This window comes from Myotis brandtii, unplaced genomic scaffold, assembly GCF_000412655.1.
Source record: "Myotis brandtii unplaced genomic scaffold, ASM41265v1 scaffold233, whole genome shotgun sequence".
Classification (NCBI taxonomy): Eukaryota; Metazoa; Chordata; class Mammalia; order Chiroptera; family Vespertilionidae; genus Myotis; species Myotis brandtii.
In genome coordinates, this window is record NW_005358773.1 from 221,061 (window position 1) to 233,279 (window position 12,219).

General features: G+C 55.8%; 1 protein-coding gene across 2 annotated transcripts in view; it reads right to left on the reverse strand.

The window, feature by feature from the left end:
• Nucleotides 1-12,219, reverse strand: part of IFT140 (intraflagellar transport 140) — a 95,537-nt gene that overhangs the window by 8,342 nt on the left and 74,976 nt on the right. For both annotated transcript variants that reach the window (XM_005866554.2, XM_005866553.2), the window contains exons 19-26: nucleotides 7,673-7,850; nucleotides 6,425-6,615; nucleotides 5,828-5,923; nucleotides 5,324-5,456; nucleotides 5,085-5,228; nucleotides 4,308-4,436; nucleotides 3,979-4,161; nucleotides 132-338 (exon numbers count right to left, since the gene is read on the reverse strand). In XM_005866554.2, coding sequence (XP_005866616.1) covers nucleotides 132-338; nucleotides 3,979-4,161; nucleotides 4,308-4,436; nucleotides 5,085-5,228; nucleotides 5,324-5,456; nucleotides 5,828-5,923; nucleotides 6,425-6,615; nucleotides 7,673-7,850 — 1,261 coding nt within the window. The remainder of the gene's footprint in view (nucleotides 1-131; nucleotides 339-3,978; nucleotides 4,162-4,307; nucleotides 4,437-5,084; nucleotides 5,229-5,323; nucleotides 5,457-5,827; nucleotides 5,924-6,424; nucleotides 6,616-7,672; nucleotides 7,851-12,219) is intronic.

Genomic DNA, 12,219 nt, shown 5'->3' on the forward strand with positions numbered 1-12,219 from the left:
GTCCAGGCACGGGCGCAGGGCTCTGGGTTCCCGCAGGCACCCTTCGGAACCCGGGCTGGGAAAGCTCCCCCCATTGGGTTAAACTCAGGACAAAAGGGAAAGTGTGCGCGTGACCGCTCCGGCCGGCTCACCTTGAGCTTGTTCCCAGCCTGCGTGTACTTCTTCGTCGCCAGGTGGTAGTTGCCCTGGCGCATGCAGCAGTTGGCAATCTGCTCCAGCAGCTCGCGCCGCGACTCTTCTGACAGGTCCGTGCAGTCCTTGGACACGGTCATCTTTTCGGCCATCTCCTCGGTGATGGTCATGTTCTGCTCCAGGCAAAGCTGCAGGGCTTCCTGATACTGGGAAGGGGCCACAGACGCTGAGGGGGGGCAGTCGCCCTCCCACCCACCACCTCCGCAGGGGAAGCCCGGCCAGGCTCAGTGGTGGCCCTTGACTGTCTCCCATGCTACTAACATTCTGGAATGCGACGAAGGAAATGCGGAGCTCAAAAGAACCTTACATTTGTTGTGGGAGAAAAAGGAAACCAGAAATTAATTTTCTTCTAGAATTCTTTTGAAATTTTTAAACTGAGGAATTTAATGAATTAAATGTCTTTAAAATTTAAGAAAAAATTTCTATTTTTCATAGGAATATGTCTTGGGGAAAAAAGAATTGTGTCTTGGAGATGATTCCACCTCAGTAGCAAGGAATCGCACCTCCTTTTGACAGCTTCGTAGTATTCCACTCAACCGAGAACCACAGCTAATTTAACTCTCCTGCTGACACACAGAAGCGGGTTATTCTTTGCTGGCACAGCCCTTGTGCTTAGGCCACTCTCACGTGTATAAATGTGTCGTTAGGATACCTTCTGAGGACGGAAGTGCTGGGTCAGGGGGATGTAATTTTATTTGTGACAGGCCTGCTTGGGTTCCCACCCACAGCCTGAGTGCATTTGTTTCCCATGACAATCCAGTGGGCTTTCCGACCTTTTCACCTTTACCAGCCTAATCCTTGAAAAATGGAATCTCCGTGAGTTTCGATCTTATTATGAGTGATACTGAGCATCCGTCCATATTCTTTGTTCTTTCCCTTTGAGTTTTTGGTAACTTTCTTACAGATTTATACAAACGCTATACATATGAAGAAAATTAGCTTTTAGGTAGGATATATTTTCCTCCATTTTATTATTTATCTTTGCTTTTTATGGTGTTTTCTCCGTGTGCTATTTTCAAATTCGGTCAAACTGATCAGTCTTCCCCACTATGGCTTTGGGTTTAAATCACAGAGAATGCCTTCCCTCCTTTAAGACCATGTGACATCTCATAGCTTCTGGTGGAACTACTGCTATTTCACTGACAAGCTTACACCTTCTACCCACCAGGAATTTACTCAGATGGAGGACTTGAGTAGGATTTAACTTTGTTCTCCCAGAGGCTACCTGGTTGTATCAGCCCGTTACTGAACAGCTCATCTTTTCTCCACGGTTGTGAATGCTCCTGCATCTCATACTCAACACGCATACACGTATGGCTCTCCTTCTGGGTTCCTAATATTTCCCACTGATCTGCTGGCCTGACCAAGCACAGACCCCAATTATTCTAGCTTTGATATGCTTTCAGGTCTGGGAGGTTTGATGACCCCTTATGAGTCTTCTTTTCCAGATTTCCCCTGACTATGAAAGTTTATCTGTTTTCACTGAAACTATAGAGTCCACTTATCCAGCTACAGGTTAAGTCCGAGACTGCCTTAGGGAGGATCAGATGTACATCTGCTGGGTCTTTCTAACCAAGAACACGATAGCTGCCTTTTCATTTCTTCAAAAATGTCTTCATCACTCAGTAGTGAGAGACAAAACTGCATACTTCTGGCTGCAGAAAGAAAGATCTTTTATTTCTCTTAATGGTACAGTGGGACCTTGACTTACGAGTGTCCGACTAACGAGTTTTTTGAGATACCAGCTGTCTCTCCGGCCAATTTTTTCCATTGAGTTGACAGAGTAATTTGAGTTAACGAGCTCATTAACGAGCTCCTTACTGAGCTCCGTCTCGGAACGAATTAAACTCGTAAGTCAAGGCCCCACTGTATAAATATATTTTTATTGATTTCAGAGAGGAAGGGAGAGGGAGAGGGAGAGAGAAACACAATGATGAGAGAGAATCATTGATCTGCTGCCTCCTGCATGCCCCACACTGGGGATCGAGCCCGCCGAAACCTGATGTGCCCTGACAGGGAATCGAACTGTGAGCTCCTGGTTCATAGGTCAATGCTCAACCACTGAGCCATGCCAGCCAAGCAGAAGAAAGATCTTTTAAGTGGATATGCATGCCCTGGCCAGGTAGCTCAGTTGGTTAGAGTGTCGTCCAGATATGCTAAGGTTGCAGGTTCAATCCTCAGCAAGGGCACATATAAAATCAACCAATGAATGCATGAATGGGTGAAACAACAAATCACTATTTCTCTCTCTCTTTTTCCCCCTTCCTTTCTCTCTCTAAAATCAATTTTAAAAAATGGATAGGCTAGCCAAGTCAGCATGGCTCAGTGGCTGAGCGTTGACCTATGAACCAGGAGGTCACAGTTTGATTCCTGGTCAGGGCACATGCCCGGGTTGCGGGCTTGATCCCCAATCGGGGGCATGCAGGAGGCAGCCAATCAGTGATTCTCTCTCGTCATTGATGTTTCTATCTCTCCCTTCCTCTCCCTTCCTTTCTGAAATCAATAAAAATATATTTAAAAAAATAAAAATAATAAATGGATAGGCTAAATTTGTATGATTAACAATTTTCTATATCCCCCATTCAGTTTCTATCAAGGAGAATTTTTCTACTTAAAAAATTAGTGCACATGCCTATGAGGATGGCTACTACCAATTTTCTATTAACTAGAACAGTGGTTCTCAACCTTGGCTGCACATTAGAATCACCTGGGAATCTTTTTAAAATCCTGATTTCTGGGCCTCATCCTCCGGAAGTTCTGTTTCTTTGTTACTAATGTTGTGGCCCCACCCCATAACAAAGAAACAGAATTTCCGGAGGATGAGGCCCAGAAATCAGGATTTTAAAAAGATTCCCAGGTGATTCTAATGTGCAGCCAAGGTTGAGAACCACTGAACTAGAATAACAAGTGTTGGTGAGGACGTGGAGACATCGGGACCCGTGGGCACTGCTGGTGGGAATGTAAATAGTGCAGCCACCGTGGAAAACAGCATGGCAGTTCCTCAAAAAATTAAAACAGTTACCATATGATCCGGCAATTCCATCTCTGGATAAACACCCAAAAGAATCGAAAGAAGGGCCTTGAAGAGTTATTCGTACACCGATGGTCATAGCCACATTATCCACAATAGTCGAAAAACAGAATTAACTCAAGGGTCCATCTATGGGTGAATTGATAGGCAAATGTGGAATATGATTCAGTCTTAAATAGGAAGGAAATGCTGCAATATGTCACAACATGGATGAACCTCAAGGACATTTGCTCAGTGAAATAAGCCAGTCACAAAAGGGCAAGAACTGGGCAACTCCACTCATATGCTGTCCCCAGAGCAGTCAGGTTCGTAGAGACAGAAAGTAAACGGAGGGTGCCGGGGCTGGGGGAGGCGGTAGTTGTTGAATGGGGACAAGATGCAAAGAGGAAAAGAGTTCTAGAGATTGGCTGCATGAAAATGTGCGTGCACCTACTGCTGCTGGACTAGACACTTAAAAAACTGCTAAGATGGTAGATTTTAAGTTTTGTTGCGTGCATTTTGTCACACACACAAACAGGATGAGTGGAACTCCCTAGTTGTCATGTGAAGACACGGGTGCAATGGGCAGTGAGTCCACATTCGGGTCGGCTATAAGGGTGGGCTTATTCTCGGCCCTGTACCCCAGGGAGGCCGCAGCCAAAGCCTTCCTGCAATCACGGGACAGTGAAGCCGAGTGCCCGGTGCCTGTGGAAACGGTGACCCTGGGGCTTCAGGGCCCGCGAGTGTGTCTGGCGGGGACCCGGACATCTCCCTACCTTCTTGGCGGCCAGCAGCAGTTCCACTGCCTTCTCATACTGATTGTGCTCAAGGAAGAAGTCCGAGCAGCGGGCCAGGAGGGCAGGGTCCGACTTCTCATCCAGGTCCTCTGCGATGAGCTGCAGGGCCCCAAACTGCTGGGTGGCGAAGGCCAGCTCCAGGGCCTTGGAGAAGTGGCCGGCCTGTGGACGGCAGGGGGACTCTGAGCAGCTGCCGGACGCCTGGATCCGGAGACCGCTGGCGTGGTCCCCTTGCCCCCAGGCAAGTCCCCTGTTCCCGGGAGCCTTGTGCTGCCCGCCTTTGGGTCCAGGGCAGGGCCGCCCCTCACCTTGTGGTAGAGCATGACCGCTCTGTCCATCTGCTCGCCCTTCTCCTCGTAGTAGCATGCCGCCTCAATCATGTCCTTGGGGGAGCTCAGCAGGGCCAAGTTCATGAGCTGGTCGTCCAGGCCGTTCTCCTGCGGGAAGGGGGCGGGCAGGGCTCAGTGGTCCCTGCTCCCGTCTGTGAATGATGCCGTGCGGGGCCCATCTTCCCTGTTTGACACACGCCAATCCACGTGATCGTGGTTTCCAACGAGTGTCACGTCTTACTGGGGGTGTGCAGCAGAATTTTCAGAGGTTTCCTTCCCCCCTATTGTACAGAACACTGTGGGGACGAGTTTACGTGAGGGCTCTCCACATTTTGGATTTCCCAGGAGTGAGGCCCCGGGCTGGAACGCTGTTATGGATGCACAGGGTGCAGCAGCTTTCTGTGAAAGGCGGACTGTGGACAAGGCCATAGCAGTGAGCCAGCCTCAGCGCGGGCTCAGAAGCCCGGGGACATCACAGTGACTGCTCCTTGCTTTACAAACACCATCAGGGAGGGGAGAGCAGAGATGGGGGAGGGGCAGAGACCAGTGTGACAGGCAGAGGGAGGCCTGAGTGGCAGAAGCCAGCCCAGGCGGGAGATGCGATGCTCACGATACAATTCTCTACCTTTTCTGTTTGGAAATCTCGTCGTCGTCGACTGTGGGGAACGATGACAAAGCACCGTTTCCCGTTTTCCACCTGCCTGGGTTTCACAGCTTCCGCCCGCTGCTCCGTGTGTGCTGCATGCGGCCACCTACCTTGCACAGGCGGATGGCGTTGTTGAAGGCCTGGGCACGCGTGTAGAAGTGCACTGCCTGCCTCACCTCCTCCTGGCTCTCGTACTGCCGGGCCAGGTGATAGGACGCAGCCCAGTTTCCTGTCTCGTTGGCGATTTCGGCAGCCTAGAAAACCAGCAGAGAGACCGGGGTCTGTCTGCAGCTCACTCCCCGCACAGGGCCGACTCCCCCCACAGGGCCGACTCCCAGAACGCGCCTACCTTCTGAATGTTGCCCTGGAAGCAGTGAATGCGGACCAGGGAGAAGTAGTCTTGTGTCAGCTCGTAGTAGCGCAGCGCGGCGTCCATCTCCGCCTGGCTTTCCAGGTACTGGGCCCACCACCTCCACAGGGTCCTGCGAGCAGCCCGTAGGGATCCCTCAGGTCCCCACTCCCACTGGAAACGAGCCCCCAGGTCCCAAATGCCACCCTCAGAGTGCACTTCCCATGGCCGGCAGCCAGGAGGCGTGGAAGCTGGTGGACAAGAGTGAGGTCCCCGAGGTCTGAAGGAACCATGTCCAGAGGAAAAGCCCTCCTCGCCCCCGGCCCCCGTTGACCTTCCCCACCCAGCATCCTAGGATGTGGCTCTGAGGGACCAAGAGAGTGATTCGCACTCTCACATGTAAAGCTCCAGGAGGAGGGTCCCTGAGCAGCCCCGGGCCCCCAGCCCCCATATGCCAACCCAGCCTCCCCTGCCATGTCCCCTCACCCCGTGGGGGACACTCACTTGTCCTTCATCTTATTGATGTAGAGCTCCAGGGACTGCAGGTCCTCCGAGAGCATCCTGGGCACCTCGAAGCGGTGGGTGTCTGACTTCTCGTAGCTGCAAGAGGAGAGAGGGAACAGCTGGTTCCCACGGTCTCAGCCGTGTTGCGTGCATGGAAACAGGCCTGAGCCTCTCTCCCGCCTACAGCTCTGTGGCATGTGGACCCGCTGTCAGGAGACAGTGGGGCTTCCTCGCTGCTCTGGGCCTGCCCTGGAGAGGGCTCAGCTGTGGCCGGCCCCCAGGCACCACCACCAGCACTGCCCTGGGAGGCACCACGATGGACTGGGGCTGCAGCAACGCCACCAGCTGAGCCCAGGTCTCAGCATGCCCAGGACCCGAGGCAGCCAGGTGAAGCCGAGGCCCTGCCTCTGAGGTTCTCTTAAAGCAACAGCTCAAGCTCCCCTTGGAAGACACCCACTGAGGTCACCTGCCCTAAGAAGGTGCCTCTATCTAGACTCTTCCTCTGAGAACCTCTTTGGCCACCTCACTGGGGCAGAGAAAAAAAGCAAGAGGCAACCAGGGCCTGTCCCAGGGTGAGTGGGAGAGCCCCCCGCTCACTAGCTGAGGGCCAGGCTGCAGTCGGCGCTGGCCTCCAGGTGCTTGGCGTAGTTGTAGTAGGTGGTGCGCAGGTGGACACGGTCCTGGTGTTCGGCGACTTCTATGGCTTTTTGCCACTGACCGGAGGCCCGGTAGAGCTTGTTGAGAAGGTCGTAGCGCTGGCATTTCTTGTACAGCTGCTCAGCCTCCTCCTGAAGAAGGGAGCACATGTCAGCACAGCCACTGCTCTGGCCCCCACACCACCCACCGCAGACGCCACACGTGCCGCCAACCAGCCCATGACCGAGGACAGATGGACACTTCAGGCTGTGTTCTGAGACCGACACGATGAATGCTACAAGCCGATGTGGCATCCCATCTCCACGAAGAGCTGAGCCCACCCAGGCCCATGTCCAGTGGGGATGTCTTTGCCGGCCCGCTGCCACGCCCTCAGAGCAGCCTGCGCTCACCCCTGCAGACCAGGGGCCATGGCTGACCACTCAGGTGTGCTCAGTTCTCCCATGTAGCAGACACATGGGTGCCCCACAGCCCTCCTCTCAGAGGGGGTGCCCCCCACCCCCACATGGTGCAGGCCATCTGAACTGCCCCGGCCACAGCCCACCCCATCTGGCACTCAGCTTCTGCCTCCTGCGTCTATCCGTCTAGCCCACCCAGGCCCGTGTCCAGTGGGGATGTCTTTGCCGGCTCGCTGCCACGCCCTCAGAGCAGCCTGCGCTCACCTCTGCAGACCAGGGGCCACGGGCTGACCACTCAGGTGTGCTCAGTTCTCCCATGCAGCAGACACATGGGTGCCCCACAGCCCTCCTCTCAGAGGGGGTGCCCCCCACCCCCACATGGTGCAGGCCATCTGAACTGCCCCGGCCACAGCCCACCCCATCTGGCACTCAGCTTCTGCCTCCTGCGTCTATCCGTCTCCCGAGGCCTCCTGGGGTACGATGGGCCATGAGCTCCATGAACATGCAGGGCAGGCAGGAGACCTGGCCGAGGGGAGAGGGGCCTTGGGGGCTCCTTGGGGACCTCATCCCCTTTTTGCCTTAAGCTAGTTTAAGAGGGTTTGTGTTCCTTGCAACCAAATGGGCCAGACAAGAATATACCATGGCCTTCCCTCTTAGGTCGCAAACAGGCACCCCCGGAAAGCCAGCAGTGGGCCTGCCACTATGGCCAGGTCCTCTGCCCCAGAGCCCAGCTGGCCAAGGAGCAAGGAGCAGCCTCCGGGCAGCGGGCCCATCCGTCCGCTGCCTGACTCACCAGCATGCCCAGCTGTATGGCCAGCATAGCCACGCGGGCCTCCAGCTCTGGTTCCTGCTCAGCCTCCCGCAGTGCTCGCGCTCCGCGTGCATGGCCCATGTTGCCCAAGCACACCTTGGCGACGTCCAGCCGCTGGGTCTTCACACACATGCGTGCCATGTTCTCCCAGACAGCCTCACTGCGATAGAGGACATGGCAGCTCCATTAGCTTCCAGCCCCCCAACCTCGGCCCCATCTCTACCAATGCCAGGCAGTGCAGGGGACCGAGGTGGACATGCAGAGCCATCAAGAAGGGAGACAAGTGGGAGTTGAATGGGTTCTACCCACAGAAAACATGGCAAACTAGGGGCCACATACCCCCCAGAAGAAAACACGTGTCCCCCGGTCCCATGGCTGGTGCACGACCTCTCACGGTACCTGCTCCTGAGCAGCCCTGGGACACGGCTCCTTATACCAGGGTCCCTCCCGCAGTCCCGGGATTCCTGCATTTCCCCCGAAGTGGACAGGAGGACGCAGTCCATTAAGAGAGAAGGGCCTTCTTTGTAGGTTGACAAATGCCCACGTCTCTTTCCTGTCTCAGTAGGTCCATTCGCTCAGCAAACACTGGCTTCTCTTGGCCACACCCATCACACCCACAGGGGGTCCAGGACAGCCCCTCCCCTCCCCTATCCCAGAGCTGGTGGGGCGAGTCTGGGGGCCTGCAGAGCAAGCTGAGGAGTGGGACCGAAGAGCTGCCCTGCTGGTCCCCAGGACTCCTGGCCCATCCCCAGGAGCCTCGTAGTGTCATCAGGGCACTTGGCTGGGCGCACCCCATCAAAGGTTCAGGGGCACAGGTTCCTCCTGTTCATTGTAAGGTTTCTAGAGTGTTCACTCCCGTCCCACTCCCTGGCAGGTCCCAGGCTCAGTGTGAGCCTGGAAATGGTTGGTCCCCAGGACTCCTGGCCCATCCCCAGGAGCCTCGTAGTGTCATCAGGGCACTTGGCTGGGCGCACCCCATCAAAGGTTCAGGGGCACAGGTTCCTCCTGTTCATTGTAAGGTTTCTGCAGTGTTCACTCCCTCTGACACTGACCTGGGCTCCGGCCCCACTCTCTGGCAGGTCCCAGGCTCAGTGTGAGCCTGGAAATGGTTTCAGACCCTGGACGCCACTCTGCAAGAATGATGAGGCTCCACAAAACTCAATCCAGTGTCCTTGCAGGGGCTGCCTGAGAGGACGCTCTCCGGCCCTTCCTTCTGGGTGGTCCTCAGGCCTATTGGCCCTGAGCTCAGACCCAGGCCCTTTCCAAACATCCAGGTGTGAGCTCCACCCACGAAGGCAAAGGTTAACAACTGCGCTCACTGCATCGTCTCCTGTGGACCAAATGGATGTCTTCCTATCACAAAACCTGCGGTCCGTGCACATGCTTATACACACATGGGCCTGCACACACATGTACACGCACTCTGACACTTAGGCACAGGTACGGACAACCACATGCTCATGCACACGCATACCCTTGTAAACAGACTCACACACGAATCCCCAGCTGCTGCTCTGGGCCCTCCCTTCAGATGAAGCCTGGCCTCAGGCAGGGCAGCCCCTGGAGCAGGTGGGCTGGCGCTGCTGCTTCCCTCCCACCTGGGCTCAGCTGAGCAGCACAAGGGACTTGGGCCACTCCGCTCACAGGCTCAGGACAGGGGCCTCTGAGAGGCGCAGCCAAGGTCCTGGTGAGGTAGGGGTGCTCCGTGTGCAGGGCCCAGCTTGTAGCCTCGGTGCCGTGGGCATTTACCTAATGGCCTTGCCTGAGCGTAGCCCAAGGATGGACGAGGGGAGGGGCGACTTTCATGTCAGGCTTCCTGACATGGACATAACTGGGGTGAAAACAGCTCCTGAGATGGGAAGCTGGGCGTTTGTCCAGTGGGATGGGCCTCACTGTGGGTGTCTGTGGTCTAAACGCTGCACAGCTAGGTGCCCTTTCCTGCAAACAAATGTATACTTTTGTATGTTTTTGCTCTACGTGGGTCCTGCTGGAACTTTTTAAAATCTACTAGATGTAACTACGGAGGGACGGCCGAAAGGGCAGGGGTGACGCGCCCCAGGTGTGGCCATGGCCTGGGCGAGACAGGCCTGTGAGAGGGGACGTTGGCGCTCAATCCCCTTTGGTAACCTCACAGGGGCCTTCCCACAGCGCTGAGGAACAGGACCTGGCAGTAACTTCTGGGGTAGGAGCCACTGGTAGAGCTTTCAATGGGCAAAAGCCACCCCGAAATCCACTCCTCTCCTTCGGACTCGGATGAACAGGTGCTGAGAGCTGAAGCCTTAGAACACGCAGCTCAGGGGCGGCAGCTGTCTCTTGCCCCGGCCAGCCGTGCTGCGGCGACATCTGAGTCAGCCCCTCCTGCCCCTTCCCCATCCTTGGGGACCTCATCCCCTTTTTGCCTTAAGCTAGTTTAAGAGGGTTTGTGTTCCTTGCAACCAAATGGGCCAGACAAGAATATACCATGGTCTTCCCTCTTAGGTCGCAAACAGGCACCCCCGGAAAGCCAGCAGTGGGCCTGCCACTATGGCCAGGTCCTCTGCCCCAGAGCCCAGCTGGCCAAGGAGCAAGGAGCACCCTCCGGGCAGCGGGCCCAGGCAAGAAATCACCTTCTCTGTACCACAGTCCTTCCTTACAGTAAGCGGAAAATCGGAGCTTGTCTCCCTCGTCCTCATGTGCTAGTGGGAATGCCCACGGAAGCACCACGGGTGGGAAGCCAGTTGTCTAGAAACACACATCTGGATGCAGCCTGGAGGCCGCCCCTCCTGCGGCGGGGGCTCGCTGGAGCCCTGGGGGTCTAGGAGGCAGCCTCGGACCCAGTGACGAGGCTTTCCAACATACCGCTCGCTGGTCCTGGAAATGACAGCGAGTAAGAGCACCACGTCCTGGCTCAAATCTGGAATCTCAAAGCAGACACCGGTCTCACCCACAGCTCCTAGTCAATTCTGCACAATCTCTCCACTGACAGGCCTGGCAGGAAGTTGTCACTTCTCCTCAGAGGCTTCTCATTCCCTTACTGGAGATCGAGCCTGCAATCCGGGCATGTGCCCTTGACCGGAATCGAACCGTGACCTCCTGGTTCATGGGTCAAGGCTCAACCACTGAGCCACATAGGCTGGGCGACACGGGGCCTTTTATGCTCCCTTTCCAAAAGATGTCACACGATTGGAACCTCATTTAAAATACTCTATGCCAAGGGTGTAAGAGACCAGTGCGAGGGTGATGATGAGGGCTGAGGGTGACCTCTTCTGTCCCCTCCCCCTTCCCTCTGCCTTGTCTTGAAAGCAGATGGTTGGTATCTGAATCCAATTACAGTGGGGCCTTGACTTACGAGTGTCCCGACTAACGAGTTTTTCGAGATACGAGCCGTCTCTCGGCCGATTTTTTGCTTTGAGTTGCGAGCTAAAATTCGGGTTACGAGCCAGCTTCAGATACCCCACCGCTAGTTGGCGCAGCGAACGTCACAGTGAACGCCACAACATCAGCCCAGCATCACGTGTCTCACTCGTTCACTGTTGATTTGACATACGAGTAATTTGAGTTACGAGCTCCGTCACGGAACGAATTAAACTCGTAAGTCAAGGCCCCACTGTAAACTGGAAAGCAACCTGAACAAGCAGAGAGACCTGGGAGCCACAGATCCGCTCTCTCCCAGTGGGCAGACCTGGGCTTTGCACCCCTTCCCCCCCCCCACCCCCGTCTCCCCATGCTGCGGCTGGGTGCTTTGCCGGTACCGAGTGCTCTCGGGAGAAGAGGACGGGCCCTGTTGACCTGACTGGGGTTCATGGTGCCTCCCTGGACTAAAGAAGTATCGGGCATGCTGTGTGCACGTATGTGACAAAGGGCTCTGTCCTTGGATTTAAATCTCCACCAAGTGGGAGCTCGAGAAAGCGTGTGCTGGAAGCACATCCTTGGGTGTCCCGCTGGGCCGGGCTTCCCAAGCGAACCACAGTGGGGCAGGCGCCTCCCCGCACAGCTGAATGCGGGACAGCGAGAACGTCGACCCAAAGGCCGGCCGAGTCCTTGGCTGGCCCCCAGCACAGCATCAGCACCAGCTGCCTCTCCATGGGCAGCTCCAGCTCCAGTGTGCGCTTCTGGGGTTTGTGCATCCAACATATACCCCAAGAAGCAAACACGGCCGGTCTCCATCCAAGCCTTGAGAGTTTCCTGTTGTCTGAGCCAGTCCGTGGACAGCACACACATCTGCACTGCATCAACTCAGAGAGGCGCCTGCGCGCGAGGCGAGGCAGCCGGGGCAGCCGAGGGGCCGGCCTGGATCCGGCCCAACTTTCTGGAAAGCCTGTCCTCCGAGAAGCTGCTGGAACCAGCCCCAGAGGCCCCTCTTCTCAGCTGCTCCATGGAGACCCCCTGCCAGAGCATGGATGACTGGAGGATTAACGGCCTCATATTCTGCCAGCAGCACACACACTGTTGCCAATCTCCCCGCCTCTCTGCTCTAAGATAAGCAGCCCCGTTTGCCCGTGTGCGGGAACGGGAGGCACTCGCAGGCGCTGCCCTGGACCCCACGCAGG